Raw genomic sequence first — 26,465 nt, forward strand, 5'->3', positions numbered from 1 at the left:
AGCTTTTCATAGAATAGGTTAACTGGCAACTCCCACTCACTCCTACTGACCTCTCTCATTCTAGCACTGGTACAGCTGAGCACTAAGTCACAACAGGGAGGGGCTAAACCGAGAATAAATAAACTGGCCAAGATGAATAGTTTCAGTGAGCAAGTTCCCTAGTCTGCCTCACTCTGGGCCATACAAACACCAAGGCAGCACAGTCCAGTGGCTGACTCAGGATACAAATGAGTTAGAGAAGACAGGGAAGGAAATCAGCCCAGGCAGCTTAGAAAGTACAGCTGCTGAAAGTCTAAGTATAGGCTGAGGGGAATAGAGCAATACATAAATAAAAGGAACTCAAGGAAGGACAACTGCAAAAGCTACATAGTGAAATGGACAACCTCTATCACAAGACACTGGATCTAAGGACAGTGCTGATACCAAACAAAAACAAACAAGCAAATGTACACACACAAGCTATAAATAATAGATCACAACAATCCTACCACTGATGAAGACACAAAACCTAATTGTTTCTTCAGCATGGTACTTGCAATAATAACCACATTCTGTTCCCAGCCCTAGTGGGCAGATGTTGCAAAGGTCATATCTAATTCTTTCCTTGAATGTACATTCTGCTGTCTGTTAGTCTCTGTAACTGGCACTTTTCCTGAATTTTCTGTAGCTCTCAGTCTTTGCAAAATCTACTTGTTTATCCTTGGGTCAGGCCTTATTACTTACTTTTAAAGTGGTATCTGTCAGGGGCCAGGGAAGGAAATTTCCAGCACTTCACAATCTGAATTACCACCTCTGAGATGGCATAGGTGACTTTTAAGACAATGACTCTGATAATGCCCTCCTGTATAGACTGATTTCAATCTCAGTAGCTCAGTAAGGAGTCTCTATCTTTCCAGGTATCATAAAATTACTAAAATAGTCTAGAACAGCATCTTTTCATACGCACTTTACATAAGTCTCCTTCTGTAAAACAGGAACCAAATGTTCGGAAAATTGGCTGGAGATTGAGAAGTTTTGAAAATTCCCTTGGCATTTTAAACTACCGAGCTATCTAAAGCTACTTGATATACTGTGCTTAGAGATCTTGATATATTAACAGATTCTAACATTCTAAATGTTCTTATTTCGATGTTTGAAAAACTGATCTGTGGACTTCAACTGACAAACTTGAATAAACACCTCCCCTGAAAGAAGCAAATAACTATTCTTCAGTCTCAAGTATCTGTATGAAGCACAAAGGTGTTCTTTCATCACTGGGTGATTGAGAGTCACTTAGTATAGATGCCTTCAGCTTGCCTGTTTAAGTTAGGAAAACATTTGAGAGCAACAAAGAAGCAGCAGTTGCTCCAGTAAAAAACACTTTGATCAACATTAGACAAGTTTTTTTTTAAACAAGCCACATACTTTCACATAGTTACACTGGTAAATTCTACAGGATGGATACAATTAGACTTATATTAAATTATGCTAATTTAAGTAACTTTTACTGTTAGCATCACTTACTGGCTTTGCTATACAAGTTAAGAAACAGATCATGCTGCTAATTGCCACACCTCTGCCAATAAAATTTCGGGGAAGACCAAACCATGAAGAGCTGCAGAGATCCTGGCTTAGATAAAAGTTTTCATCAACTGAATTTCAGCTGCCTTGTGTCCATTTCCTGAAGAAAAAAATTGCACCTGCAAACAGTAACTCCCCATCCTCCAAAACCTCTCTGTTACTATAAACTTTTGCAAGCACACACCTTGTCTACCAGAGAAACCTCACAAATAAAAGTTCATTGGGAGATTACCTTATTGGGTTGCTCAACACATTTGTCTGATGGTAGTTATTACCTGCATATAGGGGAACAGGAGAGGGAGAGGAACAGCAAAAGGAACCTGTACCAGTCTCATGGGCCACTGCAGTTGATGATGCAGTAATCTAGCCTAAAATGTCATTGACTTAAGCTGAACTGCCTTTGACAAAGACACCCAGGCAGACAATTAATATCAGTAGTTGTTCAGTTGTCCCAACACAAGCCACCAGAGTTTTTGAAATAAATTTCAGAAATGTGTTTTTAAACCATTAGATACAATACTAAACCCAAATGAGCCTTTTATTTTTTTCCCCAGAATCTGGACTGGCAAAGCCTTCCTGGTTTTTTTAACCAGCTTAGAAAACAATTCAAGTGACTAAGCAGAGTAGAAAAGCATTCACCAGAAAGCCCACTTTAAGGAAACTGACAGATGAATTCTGTCATGTTCAGCCCCAGTGACTGACATTCATTCTGACCTGAAGTGTTCACCCCACTTCCTCCAATGCCAAAAGTCATTGTCCCTGAGGCACCCAGAAAGTCATTCAAGCTGAAACAGCAGCATAAACTGAACAAAACAGCATAATATCTTAAAATACCTTTACGGTACCTTGTATTCCTTACTTTACCTGCCTATGTTAGAAACTTGGCAGATGTGGTTAGAGAACTTCCCAAGAGAGCCCACCTGTACTGCGCCTGTTCCATTAAAACATTCCTCCTACATGCCACAGACATGCTCATGAACAGAAGTTTCCACCCGGTGTGCTGTCTCTGAGGACTGAGATGCTAAGCAGATCCCTCCATACAATTATACACCCCACGAAAGAACAGCAGCAGGAGGGACAAGCAGAAATTAGGAGTGAGCTGTGCTTACAAGGAAGAAAGTGGTGCCAGGGTTTCAACTATCAGGATAGCACATCTCAAGCCTTGAGGTGTGACATGTTAGTCAGGTACAAATACAGGACCCCTGTACTAAGAGGAAGCACAAAATAATTCTTATGTGGACTGAAGATGACGGCACCAGCATACACACTGTACAACTTGAAGCTGCTCTTGAGCATGAAAATTCCTTTGGAATTATGTATTGAATATTACATGCTCCAAGAAAGTTAGTCAGTAATGTTTGAAGCTGATCCTTAACACTGAATGCATAGTTTCAACAAGCTTAGCCTCAATTCCTTTGTACACCGTTTCACAGGTACAAAAGATTAATAATACTACCTCTTCACAGATATTCAATTAATAAATATTTACCAAGCACAAGTAAATAAGAAAATTATAAAACAAAGAAATTAACAGTGTAATTAACTTAGTACAAGGTTTGGACAGCATACATTAGGTAAGACCAAACCCTGGATGTGAAGGAATACAAGCAGTTCCATGAGCAGCAAGAATACAGATGCCTGACTTTTTAGGCTTATCTCAAATTGATTAACGTTGGTTTCTACTCAACTGGAAGCTCATGCAGTCATCTTTCAACTCATGCACAATGTTCACGCTCCCATGGTAATCTTTCAAAGCACTCGTGTATTTCTTTTCTCTCTTGGCACTCAGTTTTCATAAATAATTAAAAGGACATACATTTGAGACTCTGGCCCATTTGTCCAGTTTCAACAGGTGAGTTTTGAAGTTATGCTATTTTTATGAACATGATAGCATTAGTATTATTTTGGGTTTCTAAGGTAACTTCCTAATAACCTATTTATATTTTACTTTAATTTGTTCCTAGTTTTACACTTGAATGGGGAAAATTGCACTAATTAATGTACATCACAGAAATTACTGAGAACAACCAGGAACACAAACAATTGATTTGTATCATCTGTAATTCTGATGTCAAAACAGAATGATTTGAGATAGTGTGATGTAATAGTTTCAGTAATAGAGAATTTTCACTACAGTTGTCAGTGCCCATTCTGGAACAATTTAAACAGATACTTTATTAACAACAATTCACATCACCTGTCATCACAAACTACACAATTACCATTTTTACATGTCCTAGAAAGCACATGTTTATCTTTTACTTCTAAAAGTTCACTAGGGCAAGACAGAAGGTCAAAGTAACTTGAGTTTAATGTGTTTTTTTTTCTCTTATCTTTTAAAGAACATTTAATTTATATGTTCCAAAAAACATTTCCAACACAGGTGCAAATACTTATATTACGGAAATAATTTGCATTCCCTGCTTCTCTGTGTGAAAGCATATACAACTGTCAAAAGAGATGAAACAGATTTTTAGACTCTTCTCCCACACACGAACACACCACCCTACGAAGAGGAATCACACCTGCTACTCCGCAAAGCCGCAATGCAGGAACACTTTGGAATGGTCATCTTTGCTTACTCTTCAACACGGTCACAGTCCATAAGAACTCCAAGTGGCAGAGTCAGCTGATTTCAGTCCATCTTCCTCCTCCCTCCTTCCTCTTTTTCCTTCTAGATTAACCCACATGAAAATATAACCAAATTGCTTCCCCTTCCTACTGCTTGAAAAAATCAGTACTCATTGTCAGCAGCTAAACAAGGGCTGGGTTGTCTTCCTTATTCTCATCACTGTCTGGTACAACCACGATTGCCAGTAAGATGTCTGGGACTAGAACCCCAGGCAGAGATGTCACAAGCAGGCTAGGCTACGTATTGTGGTGTGCTTTTATCTCCAGACCTCTTCATTTGCGCTCCACTGTTACTCTCTCCCTATTTTATCCATTTATAAGCTGACTTCTAAACTATGGGCCTTTTGAGAGAAGACTGTCTATATAGTATCATGCTTATACCAATATAATGAATTGTACAATCTAATTGAAACTTCTAGAAATTAAGTGAAAAATAGGGTAGTATGAACTATCACCTGGATGACACACAGAAAACAGAGAGACTAATGAACAGTGTTATGGACACATATACATATTTTCTGAAGGTATATGTATAAGTGTGTATACACATATATACACACATAATTTATCATGTTTGTTTTCATTCAGATCCTTCATTAAGGTGGATTTTTCAATCCCTCTGCTGAAGAGAGCTGCAAAGGAAGGTATTTGCTACAGGAATGGAAATGCCAGTGATTGCACATTTATTGCACTTATAATGGTCAAGGAAAACAGAGCACTGATCGTATGCAAGGGAACCTTAACCTCAAGTGCCATTCAGGGGAATAACAACAACAAAATCCAATAACTCTCAGAGGACACGGACAGTTGAATGTCCTCCTACTTCCCTGAACTCTGGATTAGATTAAAATAGCTGCAGTTCATGACTACAGGATTGCAACCCAGCAATTCCATGGGCAAGGATCTCTTGGGATGGAAGTTAATTGACATTAACTGTGGGGAGAAGGAAGCAAACAGGCATTCTGTAGCAAATTCTCTGATTCAGACTCTCATACCCAAGGCTAATCTCAAAGGCTGCTCAGATCAACAGAAAAGACTTTTTAGTTGGGATGTTGAAGAAAAATCCTTGAATTTCACTACAACCTGGAAATCAAAAATAAAACAAAGTGCCACAGAATGTTGGGGGTGCTCTGCTGACTAGTATTACCTCAGAATAGTTTCATGTCATACAAGGGCCCAATGTAGAACAAGGAAAACAAAAAAATCCTAGTTTATTTTACACAACAAATACAGCACTTTGGAAATCACTTAATGAGGGCTAATAAAAATAATAGAGAAAACATTCACAAACTTATTTTCTGCAGAATTCAGAATTTAAAAAAAAACCTTTTGGGCATTATTATGAATCCTTTTTTTTTTTTCTAAAGTGAACACAGAACTCTCTTGAATCTAGAGACAATCGATACAGTGAGCATGAGTCTATCTTGTCTCAAGACCATTCACTAACAATGTGTATTTACAGTTTCACATTTATTGAAGCCCTTTTAACACGAATGTTTCTTAACTACAGCATGTAGTTTTAATGAGGTTAACTCCAGCTGGCTGAGATTTCACCTTTCAGTCTCACATTTATTTTATGCAGAGCCTTTCCAGTTAAATTTTTTCCTACTAGAGCCTCTAAAGGCTGTAAAATGTCTTCTGCTAGGAAATTGAGCCAAAAAAAAAGCAAATAAGCACCATTTTAATACTTTTCAACAAAGAGCTGTATGTCTGTTATTGAGAAGGGGGAAAAGGTGTAATGACAGATACAAAAACATAACTGAAAATGTCCTGAAGTTGGGGACAGCTTCCTACAGTTCCTTCATGTATGGTGTTATTATAGTCCTCACAGCCTTCTTTTGCCAAACTCTTCACCTGGTTCAGTTACTTGATTTCTACAGAGAGGTTGTTTCAAAAAGTGTAACAATGTTGTCAGTGTGAAACAATAAGCAATACATAATAACACCAGCCCGACAATGTACTAAAGATTTTAAAAAGCCAATGAACTATAGATTAAAATACACCATGCATTATCTTCCTGCTGAAAACACTGCAAAAAGTATGAAGTCTACCTTGTTTCAAATTACAACACTAAGATTAATGCTCCAGCCCCACAGAGTTTCTCATTAAAAATACAATGGAAAGTTAACACGAACTTCTGTCATGATTAGGTTTCATCAGTAAGCATTTCTTCCAAAGGCCACATGGCTCTTTTGAGGAATCACCATTTCTACATTTAATCTATTTTAAAGGCTACTGACCTAAATTGACATTTTGGGAAAAGAGAGGATGCCAGACGTCTTGTTGAGGCAGCCTGAGGTTTCCTACTAACACCTACATTACATAAAGCTTCCAAATGGTATACAAGCAGGAAATTCCCTAAAGACTTGGAACAGGGCTCTCACATTTGCAAGAGAACTTGCCAAAGACCTATAAGAGATCTTGAACAGCACAGGGACAGGAATATAGCTCATTTGGCTGACATACTCAAGTCCTTTTCTACTGTAAATTACGGTGTCCCTCACAATTAAAAAGGTGCTTCTGCCACGCTGCCAAGAAAAAGCCCCCAAGTATCCATTTCTGCAAGGGCAGAACACAGAGTGCTCTAAAGAAGGCTTTAGAGCAAAGAGGCATTTCCAGAGGCTCGAGCTGAGAGCATATTATCAGAAGTACGCAGATCAGCTGTGTGCTTCTTGGCAGAGGTCTAACTTGGGGAGGTGTATTGACCATGGAATAAGAAATATGCCAAACAAAGCACTGCCTCATTAAGTGGAAGATGTATCACTTCTCATTCACCACCAGCAAGAAGCTCAACTTCTGAACATCTCCAAGCAGAGAAGTCAGAGGAGAAACAGCCTGCTGGATTCTTTACTCCCAAGGCAGTAAACCACTGTGGCTGCCTGATCCGGTACTTTTCTGGCAAGCTGTCTGTCTTTAGTTGGCTTGATCACGCCTGTTATCAAATCCACAAGTTCTACAAGCCTTCCCATCCCTACCGCCAATACGAAAATGTCTGGCACAGTCATTCCCAGCACAAGGAGAGAGAATTCCAGGCTGAGTAGGACACTGCGATTGCTCATATAAATACCTGTTTCACCTGCCTTCCTGGACAATGATGTCGCACTTCCAGTGCCACCAAAGTACATTTCCTACATTAAAAGGAAAATGCCCAGAACAGTGAAAAATTCTTTTTCTGAATATCAGATGGGTCCTTTCACTTGAACAGCATATCCAGGCAGTGGTGGAATTGCCCATTTCTTCAATAAAAAGCATCTCCAAGATGTATATAATGGAAAGTCAAGCACACAGGCATCTGAGGTATAATTCAGCAGGTGTCAGCAGATAAGAAAGCCAGCAGCATGGCTAAGGAGTTCAATTTTCTTAGCCTCAAGACCGAGTAGCCTCAAATCCTTCCTGGACCCAGGAAAAAGCTGTACTTTGTCACCTACAACTCATAGGAAAATACCTCTGTCAAGCAACATAGGTAAAGGATCTCTGGGATATAAAAGGCAGTTTAAATGAATGGAACTTGCAGTAACCTCAGCCTATGCTCAACACAATTTCTATCTGCACTAAATTCTGCCTGGTCACAGAAGTCTGAAGAGAAGAAACTGCAGTGAAAGACTTGCTTCAACTGCAGGTCACTTACATGACTTTGGAGATTTTTGTGAAAGGGAAATAAAAAGCACCACACTTAAAGGAGCTGCTGCTAGTTCGTCCTCCAAGGCTGAACTACTACTTCTGAATATGGATTCATGGATATTTGAGAGTCAGAGAAAAGGGACAAGCAGGACCAACAGGTGGCAGAAGCACGAGGTGAGCAGTGAAAGCCCGAAATACCCATCCAGTGCTTATGAGGAAAAGGCGAGAAATGGCACGCCCACTGACTACTGACTTGGAATGCAGTGGTGAGCACAAGGATTTGGGACTGTAGGATACAGCAGAGCCTTACTACACTTCCAGAACTATAAATTTACTCCACAGAGATGGCAATTTTGAGGCAAATTTGAGGGAGAAAAATCTCAGGTGTCCTTTAGGCACCTGCAAAGTAGATCCTACAGAAACTGGATGTGAAAGAGCATCAAGATTTTGTTGTAGTCATAAAGATCAATGAAGTCTCTAGATAAGCAGAATAGGATGCTCTAACTGGACTCTTTGAAGACCATGGTTCTCTGTGGAATAAAGCTTTCTAAACCCAGCATTTTATCCTTCAATGACAGGGTGCCTCTAGACACTTGTCCTGCTCATGTACATGTCTCTAGCAGCCATTTCTGACCACTGTCAGATGGGACAGTGGACTGCCCAGACCTCTTGTCTGACCTAGTGTCATTGTTCATATGAAGATTATTACAGGAAACTCCTCACTTCTGGAATAGACTATGACCTTATTGCTTAAGAAATAAATTTGGCATCTACACTAATGTTCTTGATTAGGCTAGGAGATGCAAGATTTGTAAATATTATATAAATATTTAAACCTAAATTTTCAAAATTCTGGCTACAGACATCCTACAGAATAAAAAAAGAAGGGAAAGAGATGGGTATGTAAACACGCCCCAATATTTTCCAGAGTTGAAAGCAGATGGTATAAAGCAAGGAATAACCAAAGTACTCTGGTTTTGTCATGCCTAATTTTAATTTTTTTTAAAGTCTGGCAATATAAGAAAAGGAGAAAAAACAATGTAATAATTTTCTTGTGTTTAATCTCCTTTACTACTGAATGTTTAGATAAACTGAAAAATCAGTTGAGTGGTTATTCTGTTCTTATCTCCCTTCACCTGCTCTTGTATCTCCATGTTTTTACTGCAGAGGATGCAAAGTGGCCTACATGTAAAAGAAAATTACATTAAAACCATCTATATTTAATAAAATATTATAATATTATTAAAAGCCCATACTGAAATAAATAGGAATACTAAGCATTCAGTTCTGGTACTATGTATGTTAGTCTTGCATGCAAAAACCACCATGCTTCAGGTTAAAAGAGATTATATTATAATTAGTTATTTATATTTACTTATTTATAATATTTACTATGTGCAATAATAACAACAACAATAAATATTAACAAGAATTTCCTTTATGGAGTCTTTTAGGTGGTATCTTCTGATACTATTCTGATATGTATTGCTATCAATTCTCAGTTACACTATGACAGTGTTGATCCAGCCCTATGGAAATCTTTTCAATTTATTAGGAATTCTTAAGATCACAACTGAAAACAAATAAATTGTCACAACATTAACAATATCTTAGCAATGTGCAAATATTTAAGCCAGCTTGTTTGCCATGTGTATCTTCTTCCAAATTTTATACTTGCTTTGCAGATCACAAATGGGAATATTACATGAATAGGAACATGAAAAAACCATTTACTCTTACAAAAACCCCTTACTAAAAGAACCACTTATTCATAAAAACCTTGTACCTGATGTATGGTGTATTTCCACAGAATTATGTATTTTTTCTGAATGTGTAAATGAACCATCAAAAAAGCAGCCACTTCTTTAGAAATAAACAGTTGCTTTTGTTAGACTACCCCCGCCCTAAAAAAATGCGGATTTCCCTGCCCTAAGATCATAATTACTAAGCACTCCTCATCACGCTGCTTTGAAGTTATACCATGCAAAAAAATCCTGGCGAGGGTTTTGGCCCTCATTTTTTATCTTTCACAACCAATTTCATAATACTGACAGTTAAAGGAATAATAACTAAAGCCATCCAGATGTAATATACACCTCTGTTGAGGGCTCTGGGTGATGGCTAATCCTTTCTAGCATGTGAAACAGTGCAGACCTTCAGTAAAATTTCATCTACACAGACCTACTACAGAATTTCACAGGATATTTATATACACAATAAGTGCACTGTGGATTCCAGCAGAGACACCTCTCTCTATATATATATATTCATTTTACCAACATAAATGCTATCTCCAGATGTTAATTTTATTTATAATATGAAAGACCTTTATAAGCTCAGTGTACACTCACAAAGACAGACATGCACACACCTTTACAGATGAATAATTACATAAAACAGGGTCCCTTACTGTTCTCAGCTCTGCAAAAATACTGCAGTCATGAATTAAACATCACCTTCCAAAGTTCTCTGTTTTGTGCCTGCTCTGGCAAGGTTTCTGGGAACACTGATTAGAATCTGAATAGCTTTACATTACCTCCAACCTTAGGCCCACCAGCTGATCCTGGCTTTCTTGCACTGTTTGAAGGATTTCCTGGCTTTTTAGGTGCCGGTACCTTGAAGGCTGAAGCAGCTGATGATGGCCTATTTCCATCCACTGACTCTTCATCATCAAAGCTTTTGTCTAGAAAAAGATACATTAAATAAAAATACAGCCATTAGAACGGGTGTATTTTCATTTCCTAATCAACTATTTTGCTTCACATTTCACAGAAATTCACAAAATGCATACATAAAACCAAGTATTTATCACTTTGTCCTGTCTCTGACCTAGGAGTAAAATGACAATGGGAGATAAACAGCATTTTCTGCATCTCAAGTTCTTATAAAATATTATTTTACCTTCATAATTAACCACAGTAAAACTGAGCATAAAAATGAATCCTACACATCCATTCCCACAAAGGAAAAATATCTCTGCACAGACTGAATTTTTTAATAATTTCTTAATATTTTCCCAAAAGGAAAGCCCTTAATACAATTTTTATCATTCCAGTCTACCGAAGAAAAATGCTTCTCCTTTTCCTTCTTTCACTCATGCATGCATTTTCTGCTACACATCCTCCCACAATGTGTCTAACTAGCACTCCCTGTCTCCTTCCTTCCACCCAGATTTTTCAACTTACAATCACAGATCCTCTTGCAGATCAGTCGCCTCATTCCTCTGATAGCTCTTCAATCCCCTCACCCTAGGACGGACCCAGCACCTCACATGGCCACATGCAGTAAATTCTTGATACTAATCAAAGATTCCATCAAAATCTGCTCGCAAACACCCTAGATCCACCACCACTGAGATTTGTGCCGGCATCTTTCTCTCCCTTCCCTGCACTAGGTGCTGCACAACCAATGAGCTGCAAGGTGACATCATCTTCTGGGAGCCAACGCCAGAGGAAAAGGTGAAAATTCTCCATGCAAATAAATTCATTCCCACACACAGTATTTGCCACTATTCCAATCCTTCGTTAAGAAAATTAGACAGGCAGACAATATTCCAGGGCTTGCACTCCTCTTTCCTGTAATTTCAGGTTTGTGTATTTTTAATCATGAAAGAAATTCATCTCTAGTGACTAAATAGTCTCAATTCAAAATATTGTGCCTTAGAAGAACCCCAGCATGTTCCAACAGGAGAACATAATGTTTTCTCCACCCACTTAGGGAAGAAGGATTTATCTATAAGCTTGAGCACAGAAAACATACCAGACTATGGTTCCTATAATAAATAAAATGGGCGAGGCTGAGACACAGCTGCACTACAGTAATGAAAGACCAATTTAGCATATTACCTGCACTAAAACCTGCCATTTGTAAAAAAAAAAAAAAAAAAAAAAAAAAAAAAAATTAATTGCAAAGCTTCATCATGTCTGTAATGGTTAACTGTTCACCCTTCACTTATTCAGAACTTGCTCCCAGTGAAATGTCAACTATATTTAACAATGTAGCCTCCCAGAGGAAAGAAGCTTGCACTAAAGGGCATAAGAAAGGTTTTGTCCAGCAGCGTTTGCAGCGCCATCAAACGTCAGAGTCAGAACACTCTGCATTTAAGGTGTCCAAGATCACTGCTGCTATAGTTAGTACATTTTTCCAGCATTTGCCAAAAGCTGTTTTGCACCAATGAATCTCCATGATCAAAGAAACAAACCATCACAAGAAAAATACAGATACATATTAAAATTTTTCAATAATATTATTTCCTCCTCTCCTATAAACACTGATTTTTAGGAGAATCTTGCCAAGAGTAATTGTTTGGATCTGTAAACTCTCCGAATCGGAGGAAAAGGCATCAGCCTTCCCCCTCACTGTCCTGTGTGCTGCCATGGAAACAGCACTCCCGCTCAGCATACGGGCTGAGCCAGAATACATTTTGATTCCTGATGCTTTTACTCTCAGTATCTTAAATAGAACCAGACATCAAGATTTCGAGCAAGGAAAGCCACTAATACAAAGGCCAGATTAAGTGAAATGATCTAAACACTGTAACAGAAGGCTAAATGGCAAGGGTTAATATCTAGGATACCTGCAACATTACAGGTAATTTTAGAATAGCATTAGAAATATCTTGCATATTTTTGAACAGCATGAACAGATCAACACTGACGTGAGTATGGAATCATGAAAACAGACTAAAAGGGAAAACACGCTTTTCAAATAAAAAAGGTTTTGTTGCTGCACTTGCAAATCTGATGAAGAAACAGGCAAGACTTTCATGCTACTACCCAACAGCTCTACAATGCAGCACTGATATGCAAATATTGCATAAGCCTTTGAAACAATAAAGTTATTTGCAATACAATCTTAAAAACAGAAAGTGAGCATTTGCTCATTTATGCAAAATCTCCTAATCAAGAAAAATCTAAACAACCCCAAACAACTGTGTACTTTGGGAACCAGTGACTCAGACAAATTAATTTTATTTTTACCCAACAATTCATCATGAAGGAGTATTAAAGACAGAGAAATGTACAAGTTATTGCTCAACCCGCAAATGTGCAAACAGAATTTCAGAAAAAAATGCAAAGGCAAATGTTTCGACCTACTGACACATTGTGTATATTAGAGGATATATTAAATAACGTTCTTGGTAAAACTGTCAAATTACTTTGTCTAGTTAAAGAATATTTTTTCAAACATTTAAAACATTGTTAACACTGAATTAAAAATCTACACCATGAAATAGTTTTACACAGTTTTTCAGTCCACATGAAACCCATCTTTTTAAAATAAATGCCTTTTTCTTTTGAGGTACACAGAACTGATTGTAAGCACTGATACATGGGGGTTCTTAACCAGACTTTTCATGGTTTATGTTAAAATAAATTATAAACTGAGGTACACTTACTTGAAGTGTTCCAAAATAACAGCACAGTACCATAAGCATGTAAAATTAATGGCTGAAAAGGATCTGTTTTAATTCTATTAAGGCTAAAGTGATAATAATGCAGCTGAGCCTCTTTTGTTCTGGATTTGTGTTTTAAATAAACATAAGCAGGAAAATTTCATTCGGTCTTTTAAAGAAACCAGAGGTTTTCCTGACCCTTTTAGGCCTTTACACATTTATTTCCCTAGGATTTAACATCAAAATTCCAAGTGATCTTTAGGGACTTTCCATTTTCAGAAATATGCTTCACACTGTGAAGATCTGAAACCTGAAGTCTGTATTTATAGCACTTCATGAAAACAGAGCATCATAATTGCTTCCCCTACAATGTGCCTTCCATGTGCTCTCACTCATCTGCAATGATCCACTTATTTGTAGCTCCTGTAAAAGCATTTCCATGTACTTCAGCATGGAGAAGCCCAGCTCGAGTTGTAACTGCTGCTCCCCAGGGCATAATCAAGGAGCAGTTCTGCTCAATCTGGCTTTACTATGTGCCTTTGGGTGGCCAAAGGACCAGGGATGGAGCTCCCGACAGCCGACACCCAGAGCACGGGGATGGCTGTATTTCAGTATCAAACTGTGCCTCTAATGTTAGTTTTATGCAGTCTACAAACAAAATGTATTTCTACAACAGAAGTAATAAAAGCCTAAATGGAATTGGTATTTCAAAACAAAGCCATCTATCTGATGGATGCAAACTCTAAAATGGCTGGATAATTTTCATTCTAGGTAATTTTAACACTTTCAGAGTATCAGATTTTACATACGCAAATACACCTGACAGCTAAGAAAGCATTATCTAAACAGTGTTTTAAACCAAAGCTCCAAGGTACTAAAAACAAGAAGTCATATGAATTGCTAGCAACACACAGACCATCTTAAGGGAAAAACACAATAAAGACACTGAGCCTCAGTTAAATCTCACAACACTGTTATTGTACTTGATAGGTACTATTTTAAACCATAGTGGATAAGGAGTTTTGGAGGTAAGCACACCATACAGAGAAGAGCCTGGAATCTAGTACTGCCAAAAGCTCCTGAAGAAAACTGATGAGCAACAAATGCTCTCAACTCTGGTACAAGTTCTCTTCCAGACGAACAACTTCAAAACAGGGGAAGAAAAAAATTCAAGAAAAGGTTGTTTTTATCTTCAGAAAGCTAGGCACTCAAGATTCAACATGTGAGCACTAGAAGTTTTCTCTTCTAATGCAGGGCAGAGACCTGCACCATAGAGCATGTTCTGCAGGTACAATGCAGCAAGTCAACTGCTACCAATGAACTGCTGTGCATTTCTATAAAACATTTAAAGAGTTGTCTAAGAAATCTTTCCAGTTAAAGACCCTTCCAAACCAACCTGCAGGACACATCAGAACCCAAAATCTACCACACTTTCAGAACTTATGATTTACCGAAGTTTTTTGAAGATGACATCCAGGCAGACAGACCAAAACTTGAACTATCACAGTGGATTAAATACTAGAATTCTTAAGAAACAAACGATGCCATTTGAACTAAAAATAAACAAAATATGTGCTATCTTCCTGCCTTGTAGCGTTACTCTTGGGGGCCAGATCACAAACACGTAGTGCATGTTTTCTGAAGTATTCAGAGAGATCAAAGCATAAAAATGTATAATGAAACCTGATATTCAAAGAACATTCTAGTACTCCCAATATTTTAAACTTCAAAACAATCTGTTTACTGTGATTTGCCTACAGAGCAGTAAAGGTAATTACAGATGTATCCAGTGACAAGGAGAATCTAGAGAGAAATCTAAAGCTTTTCATATCCAGAGAGAAAAAGTATTTTTTTTCCAAAGATGATTAAATTCGAATACGTTTATTGTTACTGCAACTCAAGCCTCTACCTTAGCTGGTTTGAAGATACATGTGACATTCTGGTATCTAACTGTACGTCATAGTCAATAACAGAAAAATGAAACACAGTATCACCTACACAGCAGTGTAAGTACAAGATTTATACTCTACTTGTGCTACTCAGCACCAGGAAATCAGAAGTTAACTGACTTAAAGCAGATCCCCAAGTGACACCCTAAGGGTGAAAAACCTGCATCCCCTGCAGTAATACGTAACTAAAGCTGGCAATAAAGGCAAATCTTGATACTGTTTTCAGTAGCAACTTCTTACATATCTAACACAACTAGGTTTGTAAATACCAACCTGCAGTATTTTACTGTAGATGAACAATAGTCAAACCAGAAAACACAGTACATTTAATATTTACATATTTAATAAAACTGCTTTTAAACTGACTTAAGTTCAAAACATTTGTATCAATTTTACTTCAATAACTGATAATGATAAGCTTTGCTAACAAATACTAAGTGTTTTTTAACTACTGTTAACACTTCCTCCTTTACACCACAAAATATTTATGAGGACGACTGCAAAATCCTGCCTAAGCAAAAAAACCCCCAAGTAGATGAACTCTTTACATTTTACAAGTCACTCCCCCATTCTGTGCCTACCAAGACACCGACTGCCTGTCTCCCTTCAGGGACTTACATAGACTGCATCAATTACTTGGAACATCTGGGACGGGATCATTACCTCAATTCCAGATGAACTGGTGCGGCCTACAACAATTTCTGTCCAAGCATGAAAATGAAGCCACAAGCACTACACATGCATCAAGTTAGTTGATCCTTCTAATCCATACTTCAAGCCAATGCCCCACATCATCTAGTGAGAACTTTATCCCTTACACATCCATCCAGTCCAAATCTGTTTGTCCAGACACAAAGGATAAGATTCATTTGCCTAAGCACAGTCATCTAAAACCAGTTTAGAGAGTTCTGGGCATCCTGTCTGGCAGCCAGCTGACATTCCAGAAGGCCACAGATCTCTTGTGGGTCTTGTGTCACGCCTGTTCGCTCCGCGTGGCTACTGTGGATACTGCAAGGCACCTCGAGTGGCACAAGACACCTATGGCTGGACAGATGAATCGCACCTAAGAAGCTTCAGATCTACCATAAAGGCATCATTCCTTGGCATTCTCCCTGAGCTACAGCAGGTCTCAGGATCCTAAACCATTAGGAGACAAATTCTCATTCCCAAACAAAAGCCTGCTTCCCACAAAGATGGAGTATGGCTCTTCAAGAGACAATAGCCGGAGGCACAGAAACGAGGCCACTTACTGATGGATTTAACTTCACTTCGTGTTACCTCCTTTGCTCTCTTTGCCTTCCTCAAGGAAGCAATTGCACTTGGTACACTCAGCGCTGGCAAATGGTTCTCTTCTGTGCACTATATGCAAATAGTTCTCTTCTGTGCAATATATGCTGATGCTCATCAGCAAAATCTCCAGCTCCTACCAAAAGAGACTCCTTTTTCCATAATAACCTTACAGGGGATGGATGAGATAAAAAATACCAATGAGAAGAGTGGTTAAAGAACAACAAAACTTGGTTCAAAAATCTCCCAGCGTTCTTAAGCCAAACATATTCCTTCACATGCTATTTTTTCAGGCAGTTCCTGGGAACACAGGGAACTAGTGTCTTCAAAAGAATCAAAAAGGCAGCAAGTAAGGGGAACTAGAATCAGTAACAGGAATAAGGCAAATATTTATCAGTTAAATTTTGCTGTTGATCTGATCTCAAATTTTAATAAAGATCCCCTAACGTTTCAACAAGTGAAGCAGAATACAGCTCTCCTACATTCCATCAACCAGCTACAGCACTGAAAGAGGCTCACACCTGCTTTTGGGTTTTTTTTTTGTTGTGGTGTATGTGTTTGGTCTTTTTTAAAACATGACTCTCAATGAATAGGACAAAAGAAAACAAGGAAAATGAGAAAGAAGACACTAGACCTGACAGACATTTAAAAAAAGAATTACTTAGGAGTGGCAATGGCACATGCCACAATAATCATCCACATTTAATACAGGCCTATTCTAATGACATTAGTAGTTTATCCATTCTACTCCATAGTTTCATGAAGGACTATGTTCAAAAAAGATTAATTCAGAAAAAATGTAACGTATCCCCCGTATTATTTTCCTAACCTCAAAGAAAAGCTAGTCTTACAGTTTATCTGTCTGGCTGAAAGACAAGATTTAACTACAGGTTTCAAATAAAGCTGCAGTAAGCTCAAATAAGCAACTGAGCTAATTTTGCTCCCAAGTAAAGCTTCATTCCCATTTCTACCTCTAGAGTGTCTTCTGTAAACCATGTAATTTTCTAATTTTTACCTATTAAAGTTAAACAGTTTCTGCAAATCTTGCCCTATTTTATATTTTTACAGCACCTGTAAAATTATTTCCATAGTCCACATGTTTGAATTAATTAATAAATCATTTAGTCCTTTCTAAATTCCTGCAATTGGACTTTCCTTTGTTATACATGTGTAACATTTCCCAAATGTTACTCCCAGCAAACTTACTGAAAACTGAAGATGCAGTCAATATCACTGTACTTTAAAAATCGTCCATTTCACTTTATTTACATCCTTCCTGAGGCATGTTCAATACCCTTCTGAATCAACACCTAATAGCCTATAACCTATTAGTAAATGAAGTACCATTTTCTCAGTAAAACGGGAAGAGAAAGATAATGAGGTTCTCCAGAATTCATGACAAGGCAACACCTAAAACAGGATTCAAGACTAAACAGCAAGGCTTAAGATATAACTACGTAATGGTATTGTTCTTCAACATCTGTACTACGTTATTGCTCTAGGCCATGCTATTTGGACCACACTGCACTATGTCCAGTGCTGAAATGTTAACAAATCAAGTACCTTTTGGGCAGGGGGAAGGAAAAAAGGTGTAGAAAGGGCACAGGCTTACCTTGCATAAGAAATCAAAGACTGCAAGTTTTTGACATTTTAAACACACAGGTTGACTCACTAGCTGTAACACAAAAACTGACAGGATACTCCTCTATTTTAGCACAAAGTAAAACATGCCTACCACAGTGCAAATGTTTTGCTCTCTTATGAAATATTAGAATTAAAGCTGAAAAAGGCAGTAACTTCTGAGGCACTCAAGATTTCTGCTAAATGAGTGAGTACTCCCTCTGAGAGTTTCCCCACCCAGACACTGATTAAAATGAAAGCAGGTAATTCACTTAAAACAGTGATTAAAAAAGAAAGAAAAAGCTCTACGAGAATTTTTACTCCATGCTTGGTTAATTTTTGTGAGCCACTTTACACATAAAAGACTCCTAATTTCTATCAAAAGTGATGGTTTATTTAACTGTTGTATCTTGTCTGAATTCAAACCTCATTTGTGGCCAAACCCTTCATTCTGCTGCTTCAGTTGCCCTCTAAAAAAGCTGCCACTTCAGGTATCTCCTTTAAGTATAAACTCCACTATTTGCATTTAAAATATTCTGTAATCCAACAGCCAGTCTTTGCTCAGTAGGCCTGGTTTAATTACTGTCTTCATTATCTCAGCTCCAGATGTAATTTTATTTCTTTCTTCAAAAATTCCTTTTGCTTATACATCAAGTACCTAACTCTCAATAGCACCAGCATCTTCTTCAGTGAATCTAATGGCCTATTTTAAAACCAATGTATTTATCACAAACCCACATTTTATCTAGAAACCACTATCCATAAACTGCAATAATATGACTAGCATTATTGATGTATTTAAGTTCAGAAAAGTATAAAAAAGGACCATCATATCTATCTGCAGCTAAGTCAAACAACTGATAGCCATTGAGGAATGGTTTCATTCATGACATTGCCAGTACTTAATTCGGTCACACAGAAGCACCTGGGTTTAATGATTTGAATTTTCAAACTATCAATTACAACACAGCAAGGGTAAGAGAGGCACTCAGAAGTACCATGTTCATTCATCTTTAACATATATCACAAGTATATGTGATAGTGAAGGGGCATTGGATATATATAATATCAATGAGAAGTTTTACAAACAGGGAGTTTAAATTCTTGCTCCTAGTGATTTACTGTTAGAGGGTGACAGTGACAAATACAATTCTACCATCAGAGAGACCATGACAGTAGCTAATACTTGCATTAGTTTTTAGTGTGGCCAATTTCTGCATGTTCAACTCAATTTGCCTGTTGAAAATGTACAACGGCAAGGCAGATTGACAAATAAAACACAGATCCTAGAAGCAGAAAGTGTAATACAAGCACATAGCAGACAAAATGTTAAGAGATTTATTTTCCTGAATTTTATATCCATGTAGTTTAGGAATTAAAAGTTAATATCTGCACATGAAAACATGCACACCACAGCACAGACGAAAGGGGTTGCTAATGGCCTTTCAGCTCACTGATCTCTGCCTCACACAGTCAGAAGCAGAGATTAAGAAAATATGGCACATTACCTCTATTTTACTCTCAATGCTGCAACTTCACTCGTGGGTAATAAAACAGGCGGTTTTAAGAGGCCCAACTCTCCTCAAAATCGACTTAACATAGAATCATAGAACAGTGTGGGTTTTAAGGGACCTTAAACATTATCGAGTTCCAACCCTCCTGCCATGGGCAGGGACACCTTTCACTAGACCAGGTTGCTCAGAGCTCCAGCCCAGCAGTGAACTCCTCTAGGGACAGGGCAGTCACAACTTCTCTGGGCAGTCTGCTCCAGTGCCTCACCAGCTCAAGTGAATTTTAGTCTAAATATGCCCTTTTTCAGCTTAAAGCCATTCCGCCTTGTCCTGTCAGTCCATGGCCTTGTAAAAAGTCCCTCCCCAGCTTTCCTGTAGGCCCCCTTTAGGTACAGGAAGGTGCTGTATGGTCTCCCTGGAGCCTCCTCCGCTCAGGGCTGAACAATCCCAATTCTCTCAGCCTGTCTTCACAGGAGAAGTGCCCCAGCCCTCTGATCATCTTTGTGGCCTCCTGTGGATTCACTCAACAGGTCATCTCCCTTGCCCTGCTTGCCACACTGCTTTTGATGCAGCCCAGGACAGAACTGGAGTTTTGGGCTGCAAGCCCACACTGCCAGGTCATGTCCAGCCTCTCATCCACCAGCAACCCAGAAGCTAAAAAACTCACACCAGATCTGGAAAATCTGAAGTGCTTGGTCTATGGCTAAGCAGCTTTAGTAGCTGCCATTTCTCTAATTTTGTGGGAACATGATCCAACCCCAAAATAATACACAGAGACTGTTTCTCGCAGTGTTTCTAATGAATTTCTCAACAATGCAAAGAAATTTTAAACAAAAACAATCTAAACAGAAATACTTTTGACCTTTAAGTTCAATAGCAAACCTCACACTGCGTAAGTTGGACTTTTATCAGGTCAACACACAAAACAACACATAATGATAAAAGGATTTTTTGTCAAATAGGAATCTAGTCATGTTCATTGCTTAGGCAATCATGGAACACCATGGAGCTCTTGACTCTGATGAAAGCAAAAATATCTAATCTGAAGAAAGTACAGTTCTTCTGCAGGCTGTTAAGAGCTTTGTTCTACATCTTCAGTCCTTCTCCTCACCTTTGCTCAGGCTCCAACTATCCACCTTTGAGGGCTTTTAAGCGTTTCTCAGTTGAACAGAAAAGTTTTCACATCAATTAAATATACATGAAGCAGTACCAGAGAAATCCTGTTACCATGAAAATTTTGTCGCCTACACTCCATATAGCTGGGAAACTCCTGTGAGTTTTAAATTGTAGTTACTTCTTATAAGAGGCTACATACACAGCTCGTTTTCAAAAGGCTCTTATTATTTATCAACTGCTCTTTTCAACTGTTGCTGTGAAAGTGTATTTTGATGAAGGAGCTGGGCAAAAAAAGCAGACACAAAATCCGAAACACAAGTCTTTAAAACTAAGATGCTTTTATAAATACAATATACAGAATGGAATTTCTGATTCAGGTCAATACTACAGGAGACCCTTCACCTCTGAAGGCATTTCAGACACTGAAATGATCCAAATGTAGCTTACTTGCTCATCAGTATTTACTACAGGAAGACTTTATTAAAAATAACATGTAACAGTAAGGAAATACTCCTCATACTTCATAGATAACAAAGATGGAAATAAACCCTGCAAGGCAAATATCCAATCAGTCAAGTGGAAGATTCTTGCAACATCTATCAAAGGAAACCCTTAGTAGGCTTTAAATTTCTCCTGTGGCTCTTCACAATTCTAATGTGTCTTTTTTTTTTCTTTTTCAAAGTGTACCTTTAAAAAATAATAATAACTACCCCCCCCCAAACAACTAAAAAACATGTAATATTACCAACAGTCTGGAATAATCAAAACCATGCAGACAGAATGGAAAACACCAAAGTAATTTTTATTTTGTAACTTGTTCTTAAAAACTAATAAAAACTGACTCCAGCACTCCAGACAACCAACACTTTTGGATGAAAGATTAAACATATCTGGAAATCTTTTTTGTGAACTCATGTTTCATGTTTAATGAAAACAACAACCACCACCACCCACAAAATTCCTTGACACTTTGAAAATGTCATTTAGAAACAGAAGACAAATCTTACTTGTAGTTATTACCCTAGAACATATTAAAAATTCAGGTGCATGTATCACTCCAGAAGCTATGCTGGTTTTGAGAAAACAACTGTTTTATGTCATGTGTTTGCAGCCTTGTTTTTTAAATAAAAAATGCTCTGAGTTGCACAGTTCTTCCCTGAATTATTTTTCTATTCACATCAGTCTTGAACCTTGCTATATTCATCCGTTCTCTTAGTAGAAACTGTCTTTCCATACAGCCCTTGGCGTGTTTACACATTCCCTCCCTCTCCCACTCAGCTGCTTCACTGTCCCACTGTTCTTTTACTGCTGTTAGCAACAGTACTTGCACTTTATAGACAAAACACAACTCAGAATCTATGTTAATCACTGGGAGTAGAATATGACCTTACTGTGAAAAGAAGCTTTGCACTGGTTTGGTTCCAAACAGCAATCAAATTCCAGCTCATGGTATCTGTCCTTCCTCCCTCAGGCACAGCAAGTAAAGCCATTTCCCAAATCAGCGTGCCCACCAACTGCTAATAACGGAAGGGGAGTGGTGGGGACCAATTACAGGAAAAGGAGCCAGTGCAGGTGCAGTCAGAATGTTTAAAAAAACACAGGCCCAAACAAGAACAGAAAAGGGAGCAAGTGATACGCTTCTATCCCACACAAAAACTTCTGCTACTATTTATATTCCCACACCCAGGAGATATCTCTGAATGGTACAAAGCACCACAGTTACAGCCTGACCAATTTCTAGGCCAGTGTAGCAATTACTTTATTATCATTATTCACAGGACTCTGTTGGTTTAAAAAGTCTCCTACCAGAGGATAACAAAAATCAAAAATAGACCTCAGAAATCCACGTGCACTAAAATAACATATATATTTTAAATCAAGCTAATGTCTCAAACATCACTGTAGTTTCTGTATCTTTAATATGTCCAATCCCTTCCTCAGTCAAAAGTAAAATATTAAAGCGGTACAGCACCCACACTTCACAGAAACTACTTAATCAGATTAAAGACTTAGGAAGACAGCCTTCCCTCAGAAGAACATCAGGGAATGGAAGATAATTGTTCTTATGCTTTAGGACCATGCATATATTAATCAAGTATTTTGAAAGAAGACAAAACATAAAATTTGATATGCATATGCAGTAAGATAGAAGGATAATTTCTATTCATAAACCAGTCACATATGCTTTATCATCTAAAATCTGACAAGTGCTTAAAGTCATGAAACACTGTATGCCATTTACATAAAAATACACTAATAAAGAAAGAAGTGCTTATTCATTATATGATACAAAACAGTATACTTAGTATACACTAGTGCAACAAATGTGTGCACCAAATATGTCCTCTTACAAAGCTGATTATATGCTTTTAGATAGCCCTCAAATACCTTGTATCTGGTACTGCAATATGTTTAGTACATCTTAAGAAAACCTATGTCTAATCTTCCCTTTAAGGTCATTTGTAGTTTTAGGCAGATAGTTTTGTCCTTATCCTAATTACTTTGTTCAACTGGGATCAAGGCAGTCCCTTACCTACAAAACAACAAGGTAACGTAGCACAGACTGACAACAAGGTGAGGAAACACCAGTGGAAGCTGCTGAATTACAACGCGCTGCTGGAGAGAATGCGCAACGCGATGTGCGCACGGCGATTCCGCTCGCCACCTCCTCAGCAGCCTAATCTGGTTACCAACGGATAATGGCAGAAATGCATTATCCTCTCCAAAGAACAAGGAGACCAGAGCGAGGAACAGCTCCTGGCTGGTTTTCCTCAGCAGCCTCCGAACACAACTTGCAGGGCAAACACAGACCTCCAGTCACACAAGTACGTGAAATGCCTTTCAGACTGAGGCAGCGCATGCTCTCCCACTGGCGCGCACTCAGTACAGTAGAAGTTACGGTCCATTTGTTTGCTGGGCCGCAAGCACAGGATTATTTTTCTTCCCCCTCTACATTCTTCCAACAATAGCTTGGAGAGCTTGAGACAGTTAACATGGGGGCAAACAGAAAATCTGGTTCTTCCCTTTAATCTTCACTTGAGAAATCAGATTAAGATTCAACTGTTAAGCACCACGTTTTATTTACATTTCTGCTTGTGCTCAAGAAAACTGGGAAAAAAAATAATCCAAAAGGTTCCAAGAAGCCAGTGTCTTGCATTCAAGATAAAATCAACATTACCACTTCTAGATGGCATTTCCAAACATACTCTGCAACTGTGTAGCACATCTAGGCTGATTAAGTGAGCAAACCAAATAAGACAAGTAAAAAAAAATCTGTTCTCTGGAGTATCTGCACAATGCCTTCAGCCTAGTCTCACAAATACTAAGTTAAACATACATATGGGCCACAACAAAATGACATTTTGCCAAGAAAAGACATTTCTCAAAGGCTGCAGAATCACTAACCTTAAAACATTTTCTTCTATGCTGCATATATTAGGATATACAGAATATTTGCAAAACAAAAGACCGCAGCAAAACCATCATTAAATTTAGAAAAAAAGATCAAGAAGTTTTCTTAATAGTAACTACAGTTTTATTTTCCCTCGCAGTTTCATAACAACATTAGAAGACTGAATTCCTTGTAAATGTGGTAAGCAGTAGTTTTAAGAGACCAACAGCTATATAATCATCCTACACACTGTTAATTGTATCTGGCATTACTGCTCAAAGCTCCTACACGGAATGTCAGCTGACTGCCTGAACAGTACTTTGTTCTTAGTGCCTTTGTTAATGACGAATTAAATTATACAGAAGAGAGCTCCACAACCACCCTCACTTTATAAACCTCGACCATTACAGAATGACAAAAATCCTACGGCTTTGCCTAGAGAATGCAGTTGTTTCTTAACATGCTACAACTTGCATTCTTAATCTGCAAGTTACCACAATTCATGTTTACACCATGGAGAACTGTGTTGCTTCACAGGAAGGAAACAAAGACGAAGAAAAACATTTCCAAAAAAAAAAATCTCAGCAAGAGTGAGCTTGGTACATATTCAGTTCTACAAAGACCATGACTTCCCCTGCACCTTGCAAATGACAAACAAACATCAGAGAACTGCCCAAATTTTTTTAGACTGTGCACTCCAGACATAATTTCACTGCTCTGGTCATGCTCATTATTTCTTTCAGTCTCTAACATATGAAAGAACTAAGTGAAAAACAAACATTTCAGGTCGCCTCAAGAAAGGGTCTCTCTCAGGACTCTTTACAACTACTGTTTTAGCAAATTCAGATAAAAGATTTAATCTGATCTGGTAAAGCCATCTTCTTTATGCGAATCTGCATATGTAGTCACTTGTAAAAGCACAGCCATCCTACCTCATCCCTAAACTTGCTGCAAGTCCAGTGAACGCGTCTCAAGTCTCTCTAAAAATAATAACGCATATATAGAAAGTCATCATGGTACTAAGCTCAGAGAACCTGGCTGACACGCAAACCCAAGAGGTGCGATAAAGATAAAACATATGTCTAGTTTTTAACGAAAACACAACCATATAGTCTGTATTGCTTTACTGACCTACTTTCCATTGGTTTGTGTAACAATACACTGTGCACTGAAGGAAACGTAGTAACATCCCATGTCTTTATTAAATGTACATCCCCAGCTCTAGCAGCAAGGCTCTTCTTTTATAGCTATGCTGAATGAGTATGAATTTCTTCACAAAACACGGCAGGTTTACATCCGCTTGTTCACAAAGCAGTATAGTAAATTCTACCTTATCTTGCAGAGGTGGCCAACACAAGTAACACCGAGGCGAGAGGGGTAAACACAACGCCAACATAAAAATGCACAGCGGAACCCGCCAGAGTAGTAAATAATTGAGATCACGGGCCATCCCAGAAACCCAGGCACGGTTAACATCCCAAGAAGGGCTGGAGTTGCCACGCACGGCGCCCCGGTACCCTCCTGCTGCTGCACGCAGCATCCATCGCCCAGCGCCCGGCTCGGGCGGAAGCCAAGCCCGTCAGCCCAAGACGCCAACCTGTCGTACCAACCTCCCCGGCCCCCCGGGCTGCAGAGAGCGCCCCGCAGCCCCGTCCCCAAGGGCACGGCGGTCCCCACTCACCGTCCCCCACAGTCATCATGCCCGGCGGTGCCGCGGAAGGGCGGGCGCGGCGGGTCCCGGCCGGATCCCCGCCGGATTCCTGCCGGCTCCCTACCGCTACAGCCGCCGCCTCGCTTCAAAATAGCAGTCCCGCCTCGCAAGGGAACCCTCCGCGCCGGCCCGGCCCCGGCCCGGCCCCCCGGGCGCTCCGCCCCCGCCGTCATGTGCCCGGCGGGTCCCCCCGCCGCCCGGCAGCGCCCGGGAAGCGCCGGCCCCGGCGGAGCCCCCGCGATGGGCTGACATCCCACACCGCCGGCGGGCGTTTCGCCCCCCAGCACCACGGAAAATGAAGCGGGAGGAGAAGAAGCAGGCCTGGTTAAGGAAGAGCACTCCACAGAACAGAGGTCAAACAAAACGTAACACAAAATAAAACAGTAAAGCCACAGGAAGTAGGAAAGGGCTTTGTTGAAGAAAGGTGCTGCCTCTTTCAGTGAGTTTTCGGAAGACTTGTTTGGAAACCCCCCCCACCCCCCTCAACTTTAAAGAGAAACAGCTTCCAAAGCATGCGTGCAACACATGCTGGAGAGCAGGAATGACAGCCTACCCAGACCCTGAGCTGCTGCTCAGAGTTTGTACCCGAATCTACTTTTTAGGTGACACGCTGAGGGTAGAGAGTGCAATCCAACAGTGATTCAAAAAAAAAAAAAAAAAAAAAAAAAAAAAA

The 26,465-nt window shown here is 39.1% G+C and overlaps 1 protein-coding gene across 44 annotated transcripts in view; it reads right to left on the reverse strand.

Annotated features, from left to right (window-relative positions):
- CLASP2 (cytoplasmic linker associated protein 2) overlaps nucleotides 1-26,465 on the reverse strand; it is a 146,275-nt gene that overhangs the window by 77,644 nt on the left and 42,166 nt on the right. For 38 of the 44 annotated variants that reach the window (XM_042043790.1, XM_042043796.1, XM_042043793.1 and 35 more), the window contains exon 8: nucleotides 10,349-10,495. In XM_042043790.1, coding sequence (XP_041899724.1) covers nucleotides 10,349-10,495 — 147 coding nt within the window. Of the gene's footprint in view, nucleotides 1-10,348; nucleotides 10,512-10,997; nucleotides 11,204-26,465 lie in introns of those variants that run through there. The other 6 variants (XM_042043833.1, XM_042043832.1, XM_042043829.1 and 3 more) reach the window with 4 other exon arrangements.

This window comes from Corvus kubaryi, unplaced genomic scaffold (genome assembly GCF_017639235.1).
Source record: "Corvus kubaryi isolate FWS band 111438036 unplaced genomic scaffold, C.kubaryi_AGA036_p1.0 37398, whole genome shotgun sequence".
NCBI classification, from domain to species: Eukaryota; Metazoa; Chordata; class Aves; order Passeriformes; family Corvidae; genus Corvus; species Corvus kubaryi.